At 42.3% G+C, this 23,036-nt stretch overlaps 2 protein-coding genes across 14 annotated transcripts in view; one reads left to right on the top strand and one right to left on the bottom strand.

The window, feature by feature from the left end:
• LOC125281937 (dual oxidase 1-like) overlaps positions 1 to 23,036 on the top strand; it is a 172,851-nt gene that overhangs the window by 51,400 nt on the left and 98,415 nt on the right.
• The window catches only part of LOC125281969 (ral guanine nucleotide dissociation stimulator-like), a 75,401-nt gene that overhangs the window by 941 nt on the left and 51,424 nt on the right, over positions 1 to 23,036 (bottom strand). For 9 of the 13 annotated variants that reach the window (XR_008959524.1, XR_008959525.1, XR_008959529.1 and 6 more), the window contains 4 exons: positions 21,125 to 21,351; positions 9,546 to 11,112; positions 6,471 to 6,619; positions 4,611 to 4,835 (listed from right to left, as the gene is read on the bottom strand). Coding sequence is in view for 3 of the 13 variants with exons in the window: in XM_057312865.1 (XP_057168848.1) it covers positions 112 to 181; positions 689 to 792; positions 1,161 to 1,376; positions 2,015 to 2,107 (483 nt within the window). In the remaining 10 variants the exon portion in view is untranslated. Of the gene's footprint in view, positions 1 to 111; positions 182 to 688; positions 793 to 1,160; positions 1,377 to 2,014; positions 2,178 to 4,587; positions 4,836 to 6,470; positions 6,620 to 9,545; positions 11,113 to 19,638; positions 21,086 to 21,124; positions 21,352 to 23,036 lie in introns of those variants that run through there. The other 4 variants (XM_057312865.1, XM_057312864.1, XM_057312866.1 and 1 more) reach the window with 3 other exon arrangements.

Genomic DNA, 23,036 nt, shown 5'->3' with positions numbered 1-23,036 from the left:
AAAGGCTTCCCCTCCCCAAGGAATGCTTCAGACCATTCCCGACTTCATCCTCGCAGGACCCTGTTCCCTCCCACCCCTCCTCTCTTTCCAGGCTTGCACCTTCCAGGCTACCTTGATGAGTAGGTTCCTGCCCTGTGCGGTGTCCTTGCTGCACAGCTTTTGAAAGATCCTCAATGGCTTCCTGAAGAGAGGCAAGGGAGGCACGATCAATGGACGAATAATGTGGCAGGGTTGAGTGCGAGTGCCTTTTCTTTGAGAACCCCAAAGTGTCAACCTGCCTGGTTGAGGGTTTCTTCTGGGATCCTCTGAGCACTAAGGTCTTTGTAGGACATGGGAGGGAGCTCTCATGTGGCTCGTCCTGGGCCTCCCTTCCCATATTCATTGAGAAACACTGTTTGGGTCAATTTGGGGTTCAAATGGGCAGAGAGCTTAGTGGCTGTCAAGGAAACACGTGAAGAGATTTAATGCAGCTCAGCCCCGTGTGGGACATTTGGCAAAACTGATTTCTAAAGCGGGAGGCATGGTGGCCTCTTCACCAGGAAGGCTGAGAGACGCACCCACCAGCCCAGGTCCTGTGGTCGGGGTTTGCCGCCTCCCAGAAGGTCCAAGCTGCCTGAGGGGGAAGAGGACAAGCCTCTGGGAGCTCCCTCATCCATCCTGGTCCCTCCATGGAGAGAGGCCTACTCACCTGGAAACCTTCCCCCACGTGTTCTCGAGGCGGTGAATGGAGACACTCTGCAGAGCCGAGAGGATGGCATGTAAGGAGGAGTAGTTCCTCAGGGTTTGACAGGCCTGGGGAGGGAAGAGAATGGGCTGTCATGTGAGGAGCCAGCACCTGATTGGCTCTCAAGTTTCAGTCCCCCTCAGGGGAAGGCGCTCCTGCTGGAGGAAACCGCTGTCCAGGGACCTGCCGGAGGGCACACGTGAGGCCCAGAGGAGGAGGAGGATTTTACCTCACTCCAAGGAAGGAGCCAGGCAGAAACGGAGCATCCCAGCATAGGGCCACACAAGGCGAGGTCAGCATGCCCCCGGACCAAAGAGCCTAGGGACTGCACAGTCCCTAGGGCAAAGACCAGGGCCTTCCACTCTGAGACCTGATCAAGGGAAGAGCAGTGCCCGAGACTCAGGAGAGCACCTCGGCTGGGCTTCCCGTTGCATACCTTGGCCACCTTGATCCAGTGCTCCACCACCATGGCCCTGTCCCGGGCTGTCATGCTTGGGTTGCCAAGGCAGGTGGTGATGACACACTTGGCCACACCGTTGAACTGGGTGACAGTGGCCCGGACTGTGGGTGCCAGGTGCTCACTGCCAGGCTTGTTGTGCTTGGACCAGACGGAGCCCAGGCACTGATGGGGCAGCAGCTTCTTGAACAGCTCCTAGAGAACAGGGGGACCTTGGTTCACCCAGCCATTTCCCATGCAAGACTTATGTCCTACGTAGGGGTCACAGGTCAGAGCTGGACCTCAGGGAGCGGAGAATCTGGCCTGAGCCTGGTTGGAGACCGTGGATTTCATTCCATTGTTTTTCACTGAGGGAACAGGGTAGAAGGACAACAGCCCCAGGCATGTAAAGCTCCACTTCCCAACAGAAGCAAGGCACTTCAATATACCCCTCCAGTCCTGCAAACTATGTGCATTATTCTCTTTTTCTGTGTTGGAACAGCGCCACACTAAGATTCACGCTGCTCAACAACATGATGCAGCTGTGCGATTACTGAGAATCTATTTGTTTTAGGCTTCTAACAAAATATCTATTTTCTCTCTTTTGCACATATATCTCACTCAGTAGTGACAGCTCAAGTTCTTTTTCACAATGAATGATTCAGAAATAAGTATCAAAAACAGATTTGAAGAGAACAGAAGAGACAATTAAAAGATACGGAAACATCCTACTTAATAAAAGGCCATGTATTTATGTTCTGAGTCGAATTTTAAAGCTTTTAAAACATTTTATTCCTATAAATCCATCTTAGATAGCAACTGGACCTCACAGAAGCACTTAAATAAACGTTTACCAGTTGTATCCTGGCGAACAATATTTCTTGCTTTCTCAGCTCCCGGTGCCCCAGATGTGGTGGCGCTCCTTGATCGCACTGGCTCGGCCACATCCGGGTGGCTCCGCCAGCTGAGAGAACAGGATCTCCCCACGGTGGCTCCTTTCGGAGAATAGAACACAGCCTGATAAAGGATAAGACAAGAAAAATAATCTAAAGGCTGACTTCCTTATCATTCATTGCACAGCCTGTGTTACTCAGCAGATTTCATAAATCCAACTGTATATAATCGGCAGCTTCTCTTGTTGCAAAATTAGGTATCACTTCTCTGCTTTCCTCTCCTAGAGCTCTGGTCAAGTATTTCAAATGAGTGGTCAAGGGTCCAAGAGAAATACAGGAGATAAGAGACCGAGACAGAGATTTCTGCACAGGTAATGTGCTGGTGGCTGCCACCTATGGGTCGTTTTCACACCCAGGTTCCTGAGAGTATATTTTGTTTCCACAAATCCAGTGCTTAGAAGGCAAGTATTTTTATAATGAACATTTGAATTCATTTTTATTTTTAATTTAAAAAAAATTTTTTAAAAATATATTATGTTAGTCACCATACAGCACATCCCTGGTTTTTGATGCAAAGTTCGATGATTCATTAGTTGCGCATAACACCCAGTGCACCATGCAATACATGCCCTCCTTACTACCCATCACCAGCCCATCCCATTCCCCCACCCCCCTCCCCTCTGTAGCCCTCAGTTTGTTTCTCAGAGTTCATAGTCTCTCATGCTTCATTCCCCCTTCTGATCACCCCCCTTTCTTTATCCCTTTCTTCCCCTACCGATTTTCCTAGTTCTTATGTTCCATAGATGAGAGAAACCATATGATAATTGTCTTTCTCTGCTTGACTTATTTCACTTAGCATTATCTCCTCATGAGCAAGATGATAGATCAATCGGAAATATTTGCCAAAGGCATTAATTACATAATTGAATTCATTCTGTATCATTCCATAAACTGTTTTTCAGATTGTTTACCTTCCTATAAATAAATACAGCCACTCACAGACTGCAGCGAAGATATTATAAGAATCAGTCCCATTAATGACATGTTTATATGGTTAAGTAATCACCATAATTGGTTCACACCTCCCCACATCCACATCCTCTGTGGGCCTCTCCCACAATGACCCTGGGCTTCATCACATGACTTGCTTTGCTAGCAAAATGAGCAAGCAGAGATTTGAAATGCGTTGGAAAATCTGGGCTTGCCCTGTTGCTGCTCCTGGAAACCTAAAACCTCACCAAAAAAGCCTGAGCTGGCCTGCTGGGCAATAAAAGGTATGTGGCCAAGTCCCCCCATCACTGCCCCAGCTGACAGCTGGCCAACCCTAGGGCTGCCTGGCTGATTATTTGACAGCCTAGCTGACTACAAACACAGGAGGGAATCCAGCAGAACTGCCCAACTGTGTCCAACCCAAACTGCCAACTCATAAAATCATGATTTAAACAACTGGCTGTTCCTTTAAGTCACTATGTTTTGGGGTGATCTGTCACACAGGAAAAGCTGATACAGTCTATAATAAGGCTATTGTTGAGGCTATAGTCTACCCAAAGCAAGCAATGTATACTTTATGCATCTTGGGAGAAGAAACTCCTCCCAAGTTTTAGGACCAAGAAAAGCTATGTATCACCTAAGCTGTCAATGTTCCCCATTTGTAATCTGTGATCCTCTGCTGTAACCCTGTGAAGATCAGAGTCACATCTAAGCTTGCTCCCCTTCTCCCTCCCTAGCAAGCACACGGGGCTCTCTGGCATGCATTCTGGCATCTTAACCACTCCGGCAACTCCGCTCCCTTTAAATTTGCCCCAGTGTCCTTACCCATTTTATCTATTGTATTATAGGTACTTCTATGAACTGCCTCAAAATCTTTACACAATAAATTGGAGTACAAGGGAATTAATCCCAAGACTGTGTCACAGCCTTAAAACAGTAATGAAGACAAACTGTTGTCCCCAGTAGAAACCACCACTGATGTTTTCCACCTTGATCTGACTCGAGGTCTCAAAACAACTTTTATCTAGAAACAAAAAAAGCCAAAATGACTCCCATCTGAAACACTCAGAATTTTTCTACCTTGCCTAAGCAGGCACTGGAATACGTCTTTCTAGTGTGGTGCCTGGAGCTGGACTTGCCCAGCTTCGATTTCTGGCTTTCCCACTTCTCAGCTAGGTACCTTGAGTGAGCCCATCACCATGGACTCTCTGTACTTCAGTTTCTGTCTGTGATACCTGGATAGTAACTCAGAAGTTACCAAGAGGGTGAAGAGAGAGAATACATACAAGCACGAGCCATTATTATTATTCCTGTTGCTACTACTGCTACTCCCCTTCATCTTCTTTCTTCCTCCACAGCCCCTTCATAAATTCATCATCCTTACTACGAGGACAGAGTGCTATGAAACACCATCCAACACCACCATTAAAAAGACACGGCCTGTATGGTTTATTCCAAAATTCCATGCATTAATTGCCTATATGTATAGACACACTCCGCCTCCATCTCAGACATCTGGTATTCCTCTGTAAGAGTAGAAGTACCTTTGTCTCGCTGCTTCTTTTCCTTTTGTTCACTTAGTTTGTCTAGAGGTAGGTTTGTCATCTCAACTCCGTAAGCAGTTCTCGCCAGCACTGCTGTCTAGGAGTCCATGACGTTGGCCCACTCGTTTATGAGTTCTTCCCATTCCATGAGGGAGGACAGCACACCGAGGAAGTCATCCCAGAGCTCTCGAGAAATGTACACACACAGGTTTGCTCGGATCCACGCCACCATGAGCGTCTAAAACCAACTAGCCAACAAGAGAACTGAATCACCCTCATTTGGAAGAAGAATGAGTTTTAACAAAATATTTTAAATTACTAGGAATAAAATGAACTTTAAAATAAAAAGCACTTGATCTTGATTTTCTTTTAGCGTCTCAAAATTTATTTGATCAACTGTAACCAGGATCTGAGCTATGGAGAAATCAGCTATTATCATGAACAAAGCTACTGGTTCAAAATCCTCTGGTGTCTGCAGCTAGTCCTGGCTGTAACTTGGGAGAAGACAAAACTCTCGGTACAACAACTATTCTACTTCTTTTTTTTTTTTTAAGATTTTATTTATGTATTTGACAGAGAGAGAGAGAGACAGCCAGCGAGAGAGGGAACACAAGCAGGGGGAGTGGAAGAGGAAGAAGCAGGCTCCCATCAGAGATGCCTGATGCGGGGCTTGATCCCTGAACACCGGGATCACGCCCTGAGCTGAAGGCAGATGCCCAACGACTGATCCACCCAGGCACCCCTGGAATTTACATCCTAAAATAATCATTTTGATTCCTGTGGTTTCTGTACCAGTGAACTTGCTACCTGATGGGATTCCTTTGGGCCCACCCTCCCTTCATGGGAGAAAGGAAAAGGCTGGACTCCACAGCCCTAGGGGCCCCTGCCAGGTCAGTCCTGCCTCATTTCTATGCTTTCCACCAGGTGCACACAGAGCTTTCCCTTTAGTGCTGACTCAAGGACATCGAGAAAAAGCATCCAGAACACAGGTGTGGTAACGGGGCCCCACTGAGGACTTCCAGGAGGGAAGCGGCCACCAGAGCTGGTCTGCAGCAGCCCTGAGCACTGAGCACAGAGGCCAAAGCCCACTGACAGCAGGGCTGACCCAGCCAGGCCGCCCCAGGGCAGCGATGGGTGGGAGGAACACGTAAAGGACAGGCTGGAGAGGCATTTTACAACCAGAACTGAGGGGCATGAAGAAAGAGGGTTACAGAGTGGCTCTGAGGTCTCCGTTGCTGAGAATGTCTGAAAGCACCTCCTAAGCTGGAGTGATGCGCTCATCATGGGACGGGGGCATGGGAAAAACCCACAGCACTGTGTACTTTCAGGGGTATTATAAACACAGAGACACCAAACAAAAACAAAGGAGAAAAATGAAAACATTTCGCATAAGCACATTTTCATGGCGCCACTATATGTTTGACGGTACTATTATTCGGTCATTCTGACAGTCTGTCATTTCAGATAATTGGTTTTCCAAAGTGAATTTAAAGCTTCAAATTGGAAGCAATAAAAATCAGTTAACAGCATTTCAGAGCAATTAACAACCTCTCCTGGGCTTATGAAGAATGATAGAAAACACCAGTTACATTGCTTTTCCACAAAGCAGTCTGATGACAATTTAAAATGGAAAAATCTACTATTAAGTAATATGACTACTTTTCATTCAGTAACATTTTTAAAGCCAATAATAAAAATAAACTATCAAAGTGCTAGATACTTACCTTCTTCATAATTCACAGAAACTGTTACAGAAGATTGATTATCATCTTACTGTTCACTTTGTAAAGCCATCAGTAAGTGGAGGCTTTGATGTTCTAATTATTATGTTGAAAAAGAGAAACATCTGTTTTACAGTATTAATGAATTTGAAATAAACTTACCATGTCTTTTTATTCATTGTAAGCTCCATTATCATGCGCCTACAAATAATCAAAACAGCTTTACAGGCATCAGCTGGTTCTCTTAAGAGCATGGGAAGTTCAGGACATGGTTCCAACAAAAAGACGTTTGTTGCATTTATCAAAAATACCTTGAAATCAACAAATTTTACATTAAACATATAAATGTAACTAAACACATAAATCTGAACAAATTTTTCTTAAAGATAATGATATTAATTTCCCTCTACTAAACAATCACCTTTGAGTTATTTCAACTAAGGCAAGTGGTACCAACACATACTCAAGATTTTTTAAAATGCTTCTCTTAGAATCACCTGACACACTTGAAAGACCTTTCCTAGAAAAAAAATTATTAATACAAATTAATAGTGCAACTTTAGAAAATTTATGAATCAGAAAAGTTTCTGAAGACTTCTTTTTACATTACCTCAAAAGAAAAGGGGAAAACAGTAAGATAGGATCACTGCTTCTGGGTGAGAAATTTTGGGGTCGGGGACGGGGAGAGGAAGAGGAGCAGTGGTCAGACAGTGGCTGGGAAAAACCATCTGATTGCTGTGGAATCTCCCAGCACATGAACTTTGCAGGTAGGAAGCACGGCCAGCACCACCCAACACGGCGCAGATCTCTAGTAGCTGTAGGGAGGCAGGAAACCGGCACGGCCACATGGTCAACAGTACATAGCTTCCAGGTGCATATACCTTGACTAGGAGAACGATATTAGGCAGTAGGATATAAAACCTAAGTGAATTCTTGAGATAAAATCAGATTTAAAAAAACTTAGATGACCAGCCAACAGCTCTACACTCTACCTCAGACCTTTGGGGTACAAGTTCACTGTCCATTCCTGTCAGGGGTGTTTCAGTAGAAAATGGTGAGACGCACAGATGTGGCCTATTACGTAGTCGTAAGTGACTGCTTAGGGGCACTACAGTAAAGTTAACACTGTGTTACTACTGACACAGACGACACCAGTGACCCTTCAGTTTAGGAGACTGAGTTGTCAGTCTGGTAATGAAGGTGGATGGGTACCATCTACCTAGATCCTATGCCTTCTTAAGTCTCCCTTGTGTTCAGCAGTACAAATTCAAAGGATCTGGGAACAAACAGAATTCTCTGGCTCACCTGGGAATGAAATCTATCAACACAACATCTTAAAATAGATGCACAAACGGACCGAAGAAATTAAAATAAACATGCTCAAAAGTCAAGTGGATGAATTTAAATATTGACAGCCTCTAAGATTATCTTGTGCAAGATTAAAAAGGTGTCAGGGCCTACTTTTCTAGAAAGAATTACTAAATAAGCACTGTAATAATTGGTAACAGATGATAACAGCAATTGTGAAGACTTTCCTAGATTTCAAGTGGGAAAAAGGAAAACAAAGAACTTTTTGACTAACCAACTATAGCAGTGGTAGTATAATTTTAGTGGCCACTTTATTTTTTTACTACTCTGACTGAGATCAAGACCTGAGCTGAGAGATCAAGAGTCGGAGGCTTAACCGACTGAGCCACCCAGCTGCCCCTCGCGGCCATGTTTTTGGAAGACATATGGCATAGACGATCTGCTGCAAGACAGATCTTTCACTCAAGGTATTTTGTTTCTTGATGTGAATTGGAAACTTTGCATACTCCCAAGTAAAAGTGAGGAGTCTTCATATATTATATTCTCCGCTCATTTTCTTTTTTAAAAAAGATCAAAATGCCAACTCCATGAATCTTTCTTACTACCATGTCAGTACTGGTTAAGGTAAAAATTAAAAAAAAATTAATACGTCCAAATTGTACCTCTCAACAGCAACTGGAGAAGAGTACTAGCTTATTCAACCTGTACTTGGCCACTTTTTCCTAATGAACCAAGGAAAGGACCAAAGATACTGGATACAAAGAGAACAAACACAGCTATTAGAATCCAAACTAAACATTTTTTAACACTGTTGTGCTACAATCAAGTGGAAAATATTTTTTCTTGGTTTGGCCAAGTTGATGTAACTCATCCTTTCAGAAAACAAATTAACACTCTCCTGAACCTAGGGAGATACTGGCAGTGGGATGGCTGAGGATGGCATATGGCAATCCACTTGGAGGACAAGGAATACCAAGGGACACAGGCTAGGGACTCCGGCATGCACTTCTCTGCTGAGGGCACAGATTTTCCTAACAACTGGCACCGGAGTTCTTTGAAGCTACTCAAGTAAAATCATCTTCATTTTGTTTCAAGTTGATTTCAAATTATTTGCTGATTTTCACTGAAAAATGAGAAGATTCAATAGTTACGGAGTATTAAACTGCTAATGAACCTGAAAGCAAAAAGGATACCATGACAAGGAATCCTACTGAGAGATGGATGACAAAAGCATGTCATTGAAAATTGGGCAACAGGCAAGCTATGCCTATGCTACCTCAGGTGGATATGGGGTAGAAGGTGGGCGCCAGGGAGCAGGGGAAAAAGAGGCATTCTGTGTTTTCACTTAGAGACCTAACAACCTTCCACCTAGATGGGAGCCAAGAGGTAATCAATCTCCCAATCCCCATTTTTGAGGTAAAATCCTGAGGTCTGGGAAGATTAAGTGATCAGCCAAAGTTGTTCTTTCCAATGTTCCCAAATGGCACTGGTTCTATTTAAATACTCATACAGATAAAGATTTAAAAAGTAGAGCATTTATCATCAAACAGGCAATTTTTAAGAAGAATATTCTTTATGGGATTATAGAATCACCATGCTTGTCTTGCAAATTAGAGTCCAGATGACGGACTAACTCCCCATATGTGTTCAGGACATGATTTTTAAGATTTAGATCTCAGTCATTTCACATTCACTGCGTAATAATCCCTCTCAAAAACTGCAACCAGCTCATAGGTCTCCTTCGACTAGAAAAGAATCTTTACAAACTGAAGATGAGCGGTCAGGAAGAAAACTCAGAATGAGAACTTAAGAGCTGTTTACTGACAGGTAGATACAAATATCCCCGTACTTTAATGATGCTATCACAATAAACAAAATGTTCAAATGGACTCCAACCGGAGGTCTTTATGTTTCCGGGCAGCCACGTACCTGCAGCATAGCCTGGGCCCTGGCTTTCCCGTTCTTATTTTCTTCTTGCGTCACACATCCTCTGCTCACTGCACTCGTGAAGGAGTATGTTCGTCCCCAACTGGAAGATCGCTTATGACGAGAACCGTCAGATGAGGTCTTTAGAAGATAAAAACCAGTTAACGGAGGGGGAAGAAGTACATGTTCACATATTTAATTCCTTACACTCACCAAAATTCATGAGAATAGAGGTTTTAGAAGGGCGAGTCTTTTTTCCATTTTGTTCACCACCTCCAGCACCTCAAACAGTGCCTAGTGTTTAGTATGTGCTGAAGAAATAAACGCAGGTCCAGTGACTGAATGAGTCTCTAAAACAGACCTTTAAAATGTGTGATAAATTCCATTTGCTTATCTATTCATTTTGACCTCATGACCAGTTATTAAAATGATTTCACCAATATTAAAAAATCAAAAATTATGGAATTAATACAGATATTTAAAAGTGATATGCCTTTGATTACAAATAGTCTTAAATGTTTGTTGTTAATTGCTGCAACACCCACTTTTAGAAATAATTTCTCAGGGGCGCCTGGGTAGCACAGTGCTTAAGCGTCTGCCTTCGGTTCAGGGCGTGATCCCGGTGTTCCGGGATCGAGTCCCACATCGGGCTCCTTCGCTGGGAGCCTGCTTCTTCTTCTCACACTCCCCTGCTATGTTCCCTCTCTCGCTGGCTGTCTCTCTGTCACATAAATAAATAAAAATCTTAAAAAAAATAATTTCTCAGACTAGTTTCAAAACAGCATGCCAGAAATAGAAATATGACAGATATTTTGTTTCAGGAAGAGATCCCACTGTGTCGTTTTAGGTTTATCCAGCCTCTAGCTTTACCTAACCAGGACGAAAAGTTCCATTCCAGCAGCACTCACTCTGAGGACAGCACCCAGCCCTGAAGTGAGGCTTCTTAAGAGAAGAGATAGCACTCATTATTGGGTTAGTCCTTTCGGCTGCTCTGGGCAGGCCACTGCACAAGACAAGACTGCCAAAACATTCTAAATTTAGTTTCTCAAATGCTATTTGTTTAAACATGTCAATACCAATACTGCAGTGACATTTTTAGTCTCACACGCAGACGTGTGAACATACAATGGTTCATAAAACAAGTCTGCCGCCACAGTGAATGACAAAGCTGCCATGCACAGCCGGACCTAGCCTGAGGGGAAGGAGGTGACCAATGATCCTGAAGACAGCCCAGAAGCAGCCTCACTGAAGCAGGTCCTCACGGAACTCAGCAACTGGAGAGAAGCAACTACGATAAAAGAGCCCCGCCGGCCTGTGCCCCACTGACTGGCACCCTCGCCCGATCGGGTAGACTTTGCTAAAATACGGGTACTCCCAGCTGAAACAAGCGACAACGTATTACCTCTTTGCTGTCAGTCTCTGAAAATCCTAATTTTTCAGCATCTTCTAGGGCAGCTTCTTTTTTATCTGGTTCTTCCATGAACACAGGTTTGTCCTGGAGAATCCACTTTCTGTACACTGGAACTACCTTCCTTGTTACAGCGATGTCACAGGAAGGCAACAAAAATGCCTAAAATAAAAAGAGAAGACTCCCTTTAACTCCACACCTGCTCAGATCACTGTAACAGACGCATAACAGACATTTCTAATCACCACCACCAAGTTCAGACTTTCCTCTGAAACATACGGAGCCAGATATTTTTGTGCACACCAAACTTGCTGAAGAGAAAAGGCATTTTCAATTGGGCCAGAAAATGTCATGCAATTTAAAAATAACTTCTGTATTCTGAATATTTTTTTCACAAAAATAGCCAACATGCACGCCTACACAGATACTTTAAGTGGCTATATAAACCATAACAGTTATACAACCCAATGAATTAGAAATTGAGTATAAGACAACAGACAGACTACTGCAGCCAGCTGCAGCCAACTGTCACTCCTCCGCCTAACTCCATGTGCAGGGATGTCATGCTGGTGACAGAAGGATTATTTACACCACAGAAGTTGGCAAATGCTAATAATTGGAGCCTTTCTTTTTTCTTCCCCTTTGTCTTTCTCTTCCTTCCTTCTTTTTCGCCCCTCCCTTCCACCTTACCATCCCTTTCTGGGAGCCCACATTCACCAGCATACCAATGAGTCAAGACTGTACTCAGGTGTCTGTACTCACTGGTATGCTAGTGAATGCGGCTCGCAGAAAACACATGAAAGAGAGCCTCTGGCCAGCTGTAGCACTGTGCACATTGATGTGAACTTTCTTTTTTCCGATTTCTCACATTTATTTGAGAGAGAGAGAGAGAGAGAGAGAGAGAGAGAGCATGTGCCCAGCAGGGGAAGGGCAGAGGATGAGGGAGAGAGCAAGCAGACTCCAGCACTGAGCACAGAGCCTGACATGGGGCTCAATACCATGATGCTGAGATCACTGCCTGAGCCAAAACCAAGAGTCAGACTTTAGCTGACTGAGCCACAGAGCACCCCATGAACTTTTGAACATTACAGACTCTCTTTACACATATGCATGTAAGACTTCTGATTTAATGTAAGATTCCAAACATATAAACAAAACGGTAAAGGAGAAATGTATTTGCCTTTTGAGTATTAGCTCTAAGGAATATTTCTGACTGAGGGGTAAACACAAAGAGAGGAACTCAATACTACAGAAGTGTTTTCATTCCATAGATGAAAAATTAAGCTGAGGCTCAGAACACATGAGATATTTTCCCAAGGTTACAAAGTAAGTTAGCGATGATTCTAGGTCTTGAAATCTCAAGATTCAGAGATTTCATACTGTCCTTAATGTTCACGCTACAGGATCCAATGACAGGCAGACTTTAGTGTAACAAGGATTCATGCAATATATATATTTCCATTGATGTCATATCAAATTCCAGAATAGAGGAGTCTGTGTTATAACAAGAAGGTAACATATCAATGTAACAAATATTCTGACTTGTATCTCAAGAACAATCAACAAAGACAAAGAAGAATATGACAAAGTACAATGTTGTCCCAGTCTAATGTTGTTCCAAATTGTATTACAAATATTTTCACACATACAATAAAGTAGAAATACTTTAAAGTGAATACCATGTACTGCCGCCTAGATTCTACCATTAGCATTTGCTAGATTTTCTTACCACATACCTATCAACCCACCCCTATTTATCCTTCTTTCAACCCATTTTATTTTTGATGCATTGCAAAGAAATCTGCAAACATCAGTACATTTCACCCCTAAACATTTCAACATGCATATCACTTCCTTACAGTTCAAAATTTCTTTATGGTACTTTACATAAAATTTATAAATCAGGAAATGCACAAATGTTAAGTGAACCATGTGATGAGTTTGGACAAATGTAGACAATGAGGTAATCCAAATCCAAAATCAAAGGTATATCATGTTATCCTCCTCGTAAGAAGCAAAGAGAAACGTTCTCTGTAGGAAAATAAGGTCACAGTAAAACCCAAATGATTTGTACAAACTGTCTGGTTAATATGATACGTAGCATATTCATTAAAAATCAGAAATATGAGAAAAGAAGTCAACATTAACAACACCACAATAAAAACCAGACAATACTTTAAAGACATAGGAGATCAGGATAAAGAAAGTTTCAAAAAGAAATGGAAATGGAATTGAAAAATAAAATAACCAAAATGAAAAACTCAGTGGGTATGGATTGACAACAGAATGGACATAGCTGAAAACAGGATGAAAAAACCAAAGGAAACACCCAGAGTGAAGCACGGTGAGACGAAAGGACGGCCTACTCAGAAAGGAAGGCAAGAGAGAGAACACAATGAAAAGCTGCTCCTATACTTGGCTGCAGAGGCACAAGGAAAGAAGATTAGCAAAAGAGGGCAGATATGATATTTGAGGAGAGAATGCCCGAGAATTTTGCCAAAATTGGTAAAAGATGTCAATCCACAGACTCAAGAATCACAAACAAGCAGGGTAAATACAGAGTACCTTACAGTAAAAGTGCTGAAAACCAAGAACAATCAGAAAATCTTACAAGCTTCCAGAGGAAAAAAGAGACATTTCCTCCAAAGGAGCTACCACGTGACCTCACATGACTTCTCAAAGACAATGCAACAAATATTCAATGTGCAAAGAGAGAACAGCTGCCCGGGTAGAATTCAATATCCAGAAAAACTGCACTTCAAAACCAAAAGCAAAATAGAGAAATTTTCAGATACAGAAATGAGAAAAACTTTTACCAGGAGATCTGACCTAAGGGAAATACTAAAAGTTATTCTTTAGGCAGAAGGAAAATAATTCTGGATCAGAGATTTAGGAAGAGATGAAAGTGCAATAAACAGGTAATTATTTGGATAACTCTAATTGGATAAAATATATATATATGAATATATATATATAAAAGAATAAAACTGGGTAAAATAATAAATATGAAAGAGATAATATATGTGTATACATATAAATAATATATTCATAATATGGAATTCAAATACAGATGGTCCTCAACTTAGGACAGTTCAACTCAGAAGTTTTCAACGTTATGACAGTGCGAAAGTCACGCATATTCAGTAGAAACTGTACTTTGAATTTTGATCTTTTCCTGGGTTAGGGATATGTAGTATGACACTCTCTTGTGGCGCTGGGCGGTGGCAGTGGCTACAGCTCTCAGTCAGCCCTGGGATCGCAAGGATAAACACCTGATACACTTACTACCATTTTGTACCCATATAACCATTCTCTTTTTCACTTCTAGTATGGTATCCAATAAATTCCATGAGATATTTAACACTTTATTATAAGCTAGGCTTTGTGTTAGATGAGATCGCCCAACTTGTAGGCTAAAGTAAATGTTCTGAGCATGCTCAGGGTCGGTGAGGCTTAGCTATGATGTTCGGTAGGGTAGGTGTATTAAATGCATTTCTGACTTACTCTATTTTCAACTTCTGATGGCTTTATCGGGACAGAACTGCATTGTGAGTTGAGGCAAATCTGTACATAGCAGGGGCATATGAACTGAGAAGGAATAAATGGAACTGGAGTGCATACTTACAGGGTAAAAGTTGAAATTAATGCTAGATTTTAAGTTAGGGATGCAAACAATAAAATATTACAAATGAGTGTAAAAACACTAAGCTTGAAGAGAAAAACGGGATGCTAAAAACAACCAGCCTGAGAGAATTCAATACAATCAGCAATACAATTAGAGAGCAGAAAGTAAGATAGTGAACTTATACACCATTACAGTAGTTGTTATGTCAACTGTAAAGGGAATAATGCTCCAATCAAAAGATAGAAATTATAAGGTTCGATTTTAATAACTATTAAAAGACCATATGCCATTTATAAGGGGACGCCAAAAACATCCGGATGTAGAGAGGTTGAAAGTAAAAAGAGAGAGATACACCATGCAAACACTAACCAAAAGAAAACTGGTAGAGCTATATTAAGAATAGGCAAGACTGACTTTGAGGCCCAAAAGGAAAAAAAAAGTATTAATAAAGAGAAAAAATTCTTCCTGATGAAAGAAACAGTTCAAAGGAACATATGACATTTGTGAATCCATACTGAAACTAATAATTTTGCCTCAAATATATATATATATATATATATGTGTGTGTGTGTGTGTGTGTGTATAGCAAATACTGATAGACTTTGAAAAAAAATAGACCAATCCACAGTTATAGTAGGATATTCTCAGTAACTTGCAGAACAGCAGATCAAAAAAATAAGGATAGAGAAGAATGGAACACACGCTTCCTACCTTCTCACCGTATTCTCCATGTCTCGACCTCTCGTATTTTTCATCTTTGTCTCTCTGGGGGACAGTTGGGATAATTTCTTCAGGTCTGTCATTCTGTTTATTCAGTCCTCAGCTGTACCTAACCTGCTATTAAACTCACCCACTAAGGTTTTCCTTTACTATTTCAATTATTACTTTTTTTTTTTTCATCTCTAGGAGTTCTGTTTCCTTATTATTCAAATCTGCTTAGTCGTTTGTTATAATTTCTTGTTTCCTGGAAACATTTCCAAGTTGTCTTTTATTACTTTAAACATGTTGAAGGTATTCATACTGAAAATTCTAGGAAAGTTTTGACTTGAAAATTCCTAATTGGAAGAAAGGGTGATCTGAAATTATTATACCCAGTTAAACTGTTTTTCATGTGGAAAAGCAAAAGGGAAACATTCCTCATCACAAACGAACTCAGGGACTAGAGCCTCAAGACACCTTCTTGAAAACACCCACTCAATGACAAAACAAGGCCATCCAAGAAGTGCATCAAAGCAAGCATGTTAGGACTCAGGACACCAGGAGGAGAGTGTAGCTAAATTCAGAACCAAGACTGAACAACTCTGCACATCAGAATTCCAAAACTGACTGCAAATAATAGTAAATTCAGGCTCACAATTGATAATATAATGAAATAAGTGGATGGGAACAGGAGGCTGAAGAAAATACCAGGCTGATAATTTCTTCAGATTTCTTAAGAAATCAATAAGTGCTATCTAAAATTACACCACGGGGATAAAAACTGATGCCACCACCTTAATGTGATTTTAATCTTCTCATTATAGATAAATATTTTGGTAATTAATATTTCTTGTGTTAAAGGAAATGTTTATTTGAATTTCTACAATTCTGTTTCTCTTTATTTTTTCTGCTGTCAAATTCAAATAAAATAAAATTCAGAGCTCTTCATTAAAAACGCACAAAAGCATCATTAAGAATTAAGATTCCATTGTCATAAAGTTACCTGTCAATCCTTCACCCCCACCCCGGTGCCTCCACATACCCTCCCATTGTCTCTGCCTTTACCTCAGTCAACCTCTGTCTGGTTTTACCTTCACCCATCCATGGCTGGCTGCCTGCGTGTCCATCTTTTTTTTTTTTAAAGATTTTATTTATTTATTTGACAGAGAGAGACAGCCAGTGAGAGAGGGAACACAAGCAGGGGGAGTGGGAGAGGAAGAAGCAGGCTCATAGCAGAGGAGCCTGATGTGGGGCTCGATCCCATAATGTCGGGATCACGCCCTGAGCTGAAGGCAGACGCTTAACCGCTGTGCCACCCAGGCGCCCCTGTCCATCTTTAACTGCCTGCCAAATTCTCTGTCTGCCTGTCTGTCTGCACCTACGCACCTGTCCATCTACACCTCCCTGCTCACTTCCACCTCTGCCAGCTGGCCTGTCTACACCTACCTGTCTCATCTTCTATGCCTGCCTGCCAGTTTGTTTATGTCCATCAGCTCCTCTGTAAGCCTTCCTGTCTGTCTGCCAGGCTGCTCTCTGTTTATATCCTGCCTTACCCATCTCCTCTCTGCCAGGCTCTTATTTGCTTCTCTAGCTAGCCAGGCCAGCAGTCAAATAGACACATGCAGGAATACCTGGAATGATACTCTACAAACATCAACAGGGGTTGCTTAATGGCAGTATTTTGAGTGATTGGCTTGGGACTCTATTTGTCTAATGAATATTCACTTTTTTAAAAATAAAGTTATTTTTTAAAACAAAACCAACACCAACAAAACAACATAATCGACAAATAACCTTTAGAGCAGTGCTTTGAACTTTTCAGACCCATTACCTAAGTAAGACATTTTACAGAAGCATATATGCATTTGGATAATAAATGTTGTTTTAGAAGGTTTACAAAGAAATACTAATCCTTAGAATATGCAGGGTACTCTGAAATGTTTCAGTCCATCCTATTCTCTTCTATTCCATTATTTTAAAACAATACTGGCCTTTTTTTTAAAGATTGTATTTATTCATCTGGGAGAGAGAGACAGAGCACAAGCAGGGGGAGAGAGAGAGAGGGAGAAGCAGACTCCTCGCTGAGCTGGGAGCCCAGTGTGGGGCTTGATCCCAGGACCTGGAGATCATGACCTGAGCTGAAGGCAGACGCTTACCCATCTGAGCCACCCAAACGCCCCAAAAGACTGGCTTTTGATAAGTGATTTCATGACCTACAAATGGTCACAACAGGTAAGAAAAACACTGGTAAGAAGACAAGTTTCCAGCGGAGTGACCCCGAGACCAGAACTGCCCCACCTGAAGCTTCTACCACTCACTGTTAGCCTGCCTGCTGGGGGCAGCAGTAAACTGAGGCTGCCCTGAGCACCACTGAACCTCATCTCCCCTCATTTACCATCTATTTCCACTGCCTGCAACCTACCGAACCATCCAGGCCAAGGAGACTTGCACAGTTAGCCCCTGTCACGAGCCTCTCTGCGCTCGGGGCCCCTTGTCAGCATTTATTTCGACACCACACCCATGGACATCTGACCTTCTTCCATCATGCACTGTTCTCTGGTGCATACACACACATCTTACCTCCTTCACTGAGAACACGAGCTTCCTGAATGTACATTTTAAACTTTAATGGCCTTTAGGCCTAAATATTAAATAGTCAATGAACACTTTAAAATTGAAAACGAAATCACTAGGAAACAAGTCACATTTTGCCATCCTGAAAAGAACAATACAGAGAAAGACAATTATCATATGGTTTCACTCATTTATGGAACATAAGAAGCAGGAAGATCCGTAGGAGAAGAAAGGGAAGGTAAACAGAAGAGGGAATGAAACATGAGAGACTATGGACTCTGGGAAACAAACTGAGGACTTCAAAGGGGAGGGGGATGGGGGAATGGGATAGGTTGGTAATGGGTATTAAGGAGGGCACGTATTGCATAGTGCACTGGGTGTTATACGCAAGTAATGAATCATGGAACTTTACATCAAAAACTAGGGATGTACTGTATGGTGACTAACATAATAGAATAAAAAAAATATTATTAATTAAAAAAAAAAAGAACAGACAAAAAAATCCCGCCCCCCCAAAAAAGAATAATACATCATTGACCTCAAGAGGGCAATAGAATGCAATGTTAAAACCCACGCCCCTTCAAGAATCTCTACTTAGTATTTTCACATGCACAACCCTTACATTTTAAATTTCACATACATGCTTTCAAATTAGATTTGATGAAGAATAATGAGAAGGTGTAAATAAAATGTTTTTTGGCTTCACGGCACAAAGATGTCTCAGAAGTTCGGTCATAAGTAGTCTGCAGTTACCTACTTGGCCCAAGCTACTTCTGAACTGAATTTAGATTGGAGTGAGGACTAAATGGCATGCAGAATTTAGAGCACCCTCTGCCAGCGGTGCAATGTCAATAATGGATGCAGACAAAACTTTCCATATAGTAAATTAACAGTTTACACAATAAAGGTAAAACCACATCAGTTTAGCATTATCTCGTGTGCAAAATTTACAAGCTTTGTCAATCATATCTAGTCTTATAGTAAGCACTGGCATCCAAGAGCTTAAAACATTGCTACAGATCAGGGCCTGCAAAGTATGGCCTGTCATCCAAATCCAGCCTGCCAAGTGACTTTCCTATATAAAGTTCCCCGGGAACGCAGCCACGCTTCTTCGTTATGTGTTGTCCATGTCTCCTTTCTCACTACAAAGACAGAGCTAAATAGCTGTAACAGAGTCCGTGTGATCAACAAAGCCTGAAATACTATGATCTAGTCCTTTACTCTATAAAGAATATGACCTCTATCCTAAATTATATGACCTTGCTGACTTCAACTCAAATTAAATGGTTACCAAGTACCTTCCGTGGGTACAACAGGAACGCAACAGGGCAACGTTAATGGACAGACTAGGGTAGATTTTTAAGTCCTGGACTATTATGATAAAACAATGTTTTGTCAGCATGACATATACAGTATAGGCTAGAAAGGGATGACACAGCAGGTGCGGGGCTCCAGGGAGCATGCTGCTAACCACGGCCAAAGGAAAAGGAGGGAGCAGGAGTGAGAAAGCCCCCTGCATGGCTTGTCCAGGGATGGCTCACTGGAGGAGCTGGAGACGAGAAGCACGGGAGGGCTGAAATTAATACGCACACAAGAACACAAGCCCTGTTAAACAAGTGGTCAAGTCATGAGGAGAAGCTGATGTTAGGGAAGAAAATAAGCTCAGCTCTGGCCTCGTCATCATTAAGACACCACTAGAATGTCAGACAAGGTCACCAGGGGGCATTTTAAAAGGCAAGTGTGCAAACAAGAAGCAAGGTCCAGACAAAAAGCTTGAGTGAGAGTCTCACGCCAAATGGCTGCTGGCTCCGAGCCCGAAGGAGGCAAGCGTGGAGTTACAGCAGAAGAGGCTCAAGCCCAGAACTTGGTCAATTCTTGGAATCTGGGGTCAAAGAAAACAGGGGCAAAGAAATGAGACAGAGAAGACACAGTCAGGGAGTGAGAATATTACACTAATATTTTCTTAAGTCCAACCTTTTTATTCACTAAAATACAAAATACGTGAACACCTCCAGATTGCTGTGGATTACACTGGGACTTTCATTGTTGGTTGATTTTTCCTTAATGACAGTCTCAGAAGTGAAAGGGTTCATCGCTATCTAGAAGTCTTGCCCCTCCTCGGAAAGCTCTTCATACTGCACATGCACCGGTCACGTGTGTGCACAGGGCTCCTCCCCTTCTCCCCACGGACCACAGGTCTCTGCCATTCAGGGGCCTCACCTTCTGTGCGTGTGCCCAGACTCAACAGCTAGTCCCCATCACATGCACACACCCACAAAAGAGCCAGGCTCTGTCTCCCAGGGCACCGGTACCAAGATGCAGGTGGCCAGTGGCTCCAGCCCACACCACAGGTCTGCTGTTTTCTCCGCTGCACCACGGGTTCTGTTTCCTCTGTCAGAGTTTCTCCACAGCAGCACGACTAACATTTGAGGCCTGATGTTTCCTGTCGTGGGCTAGTGCAGGCCCTGTCCTATGCCTGTAGGATAATCACTGGCTACTACCCACTAGATGCCAGCAGCATTGCCCTCTCTCCAGTTGTGATGACCAAAAATGTCTCTGGACAATGCCCCTGGGGGGGCAGAGCCAGCCCCGGTTGTAGCTCAGGGCTGCTAATCGTTGCCTGGCCTCTGGTCTCTCTCTGCCATCTTCTTCCGCACTTGCACCTGCTTTCTTGTTTGTACTTCCCCTCCCTTTTCACTCACCACAGTGGCCACCACCAGGGTGCTGTACCAGCGTCATCCCTTGCTTTCCCCTTATTCCCCTCCCCACCCAACTTTTTCCTCTTACGTCATAAATACTTCAATCACACGTTCATGCCATGCGTGTTTGCAGGGAAAGTACAACCATCTGCAGAGCCTCCACAGAGCTCCCTCTGGCCCTTGGGACAACACCAGCCTGGGGCTCCTCTTTGCCATGTTCATTGGTTGATGAGTATTCGGCAAGAGCTTTCTTCCCACCTACCTCTGGGTTTCAAGTTTCTTACCGACACGTGAGGGTATTTTTGGAATGATTTGCTCAGATATAGAATTTCCCCTCCACATGTAGGAATTTTACAAAAACAAAATCTTAAAGAATCATACACAAAATCACAACACTCCACATGACAAATTAAAAGCAGGATTAGAGGGATCATTATTCAGTCCAGTAATGTAGCCCAACTCATCAGTAGTATTTCTTGCAGGACTATGCGCAAAAGAACAAGAACAAGTCTCTTCAATTTCATGAACTTATCACACACACACACACACACACACACACACGCAGACACACACTAACCTGATGAAAGACTTCATTCACAAAGGTGACATAACCTCGCGTTGACAAGAGAATCCGCTGCACCATTTCATACACGGGGCGGTGCTCTTCCTCAATGCTACAATGGCTGGAGTTGCTGAGTCTTCGGTCAGACAAGGTGCTGCTGTTGGAATGGTTTTTCTCCGGCTCTACAGGCCGCCGCCATCCAGCTCTGCCACCATCTCTTGCCCCACGCCACCACCAACGGTCTGGAAGAAAGCCATTACCACTTCTTTGTCTTTTTTTTAATAATAATATTTTTTATTATATTATGTTAGTCACCATACAGTACATCCCTAGTTTTTGATGCAAAGTTCCATGACACATTACTTGCGTAAAACACCCAGTGTACCATGCAATACGTGCCTCCTTAATGCCCATCACCAGCCTATCCCATTCCCCTCCTCCCCAAGCCCTCGGTTTGTTTCCCAGAGTCCATAGTCTCTCATGGTTCATTCCTTTTGTTTATCCCCCTTTCTTTTTCCCTTTCTTCTCCTACCAATCTTCCTACTTCTTATGTTCCACAAATGAGTGAAACCATATGACAATTATCTCTCTCTGCTTGACTTATTTCACTTAGCATTATCTCTTTCAGTCCCGTCCATGTTGCTGCAAAATTTATGTAATCATTCTTTTTGATAGCTGAGTAATATTCCATTGTATATATGGACCACATCTTCTTAATCTGTTGAAGGGCATTTGGCTCCTTCTATGATTTAGCTATTGTGGACAATGCTGCTATGAACATTGGGGTGCATATGGCCCTTCTCTTCACTATGTCTGTATCTTTGGGGTAAATACCCAGTAGTGAAATGGCTGGATCAAAGGGTAGCTCAATTTTTAACTTTTTATGGGACCTCCACACTGTTTTCCAAAGTGCCTGTACCAACTTGCATTTGCACCAACAATGTAGGAGGGATCCCCTTTCTCCACATCCTCTCCAACATTTGTGGTTTCCTCCCTTGTCAATTTTTGCCATTCTAACTGGCATAAGGTGGTATCCCAGTGTGGTTTTGATTTAAATTTCCCTGATGGCTAATGATGTTGAACCTTTTTTCATGTGTCTGTTAGCCATTTGTATGTCCTCATTGGAAAAGTGTCTCTTCATATCTTCTGCCCATTTTTTGATTTGTTTGTTTCTTGCGTATTGAGTTTGAGAAGTTCTTTGTAGATCTTGGATACCAGTCTTTGATCTGTAGTGTCATTTGCAAATATCTTCTCCCATTCCGTGGGCTGCCTCTTAGTTTTTTTTTTTTTTAAGATTTTATTTATTTATTCGACAGAGATAGAGACAGCCAGTGAGAGAGGTAATACAAGCAGGGGGAGTGGGAGAGGAAGAAGCAGGCTCACAGCAGAAGAGCCTGATGTGGGGCTCGATCCCATAACGCCGGGATCACGCCCTGAGCCGAAGGTAGACGCTTAACCGCTGTGCCACCCAGGCGCCCCTGCCTCTTAGTTTTTTTGACTGTTTCCTTGGCTGTGCAGATTCACTTTTTCTAACTGCTCATTCCATGAAATACAATTTCAGGAAACCCACAGCCCATGAATCATTATTGAATGGTGCACTGAGACTTAATAAAAGTATAACTAAGTGTTATCATACAAATAAATACAAATATCATACACAAAACTGAACCATCTCAAACTTTCTTTTTCATTCCCAAATGGGCTTTGATGGGTTTTAACGTCAATTAATATGCTGATAGAACTGCTAAAAAATGGTCACTGCTGAAATTTTAAAATCACCACTCTGCTTTCTCTAATGTATGTTGAAGTACTTTTATCTCATACAAAAATGAATTACTAAGGACTAAAGAATACTTCACAGAACACATTTTCAGCTGAAGTGATGCACCAAGAATGTACAGTTTGTTCAGGTTTATGCTGTTGCTGT

The sequence above is a fragment of the Ursus arctos genome, unplaced genomic scaffold (genome assembly GCF_023065955.2).
Source record: "Ursus arctos isolate Adak ecotype North America unplaced genomic scaffold, UrsArc2.0 scaffold_16, whole genome shotgun sequence".
In the NCBI taxonomy this organism is placed as follows: Eukaryota; Metazoa; Chordata; class Mammalia; order Carnivora; family Ursidae; genus Ursus; species Ursus arctos.
The sequence above is the reverse complement of the archived record's forward strand: the minus strand, read 5'-3'. Positions and strand labels throughout refer to the sequence as shown.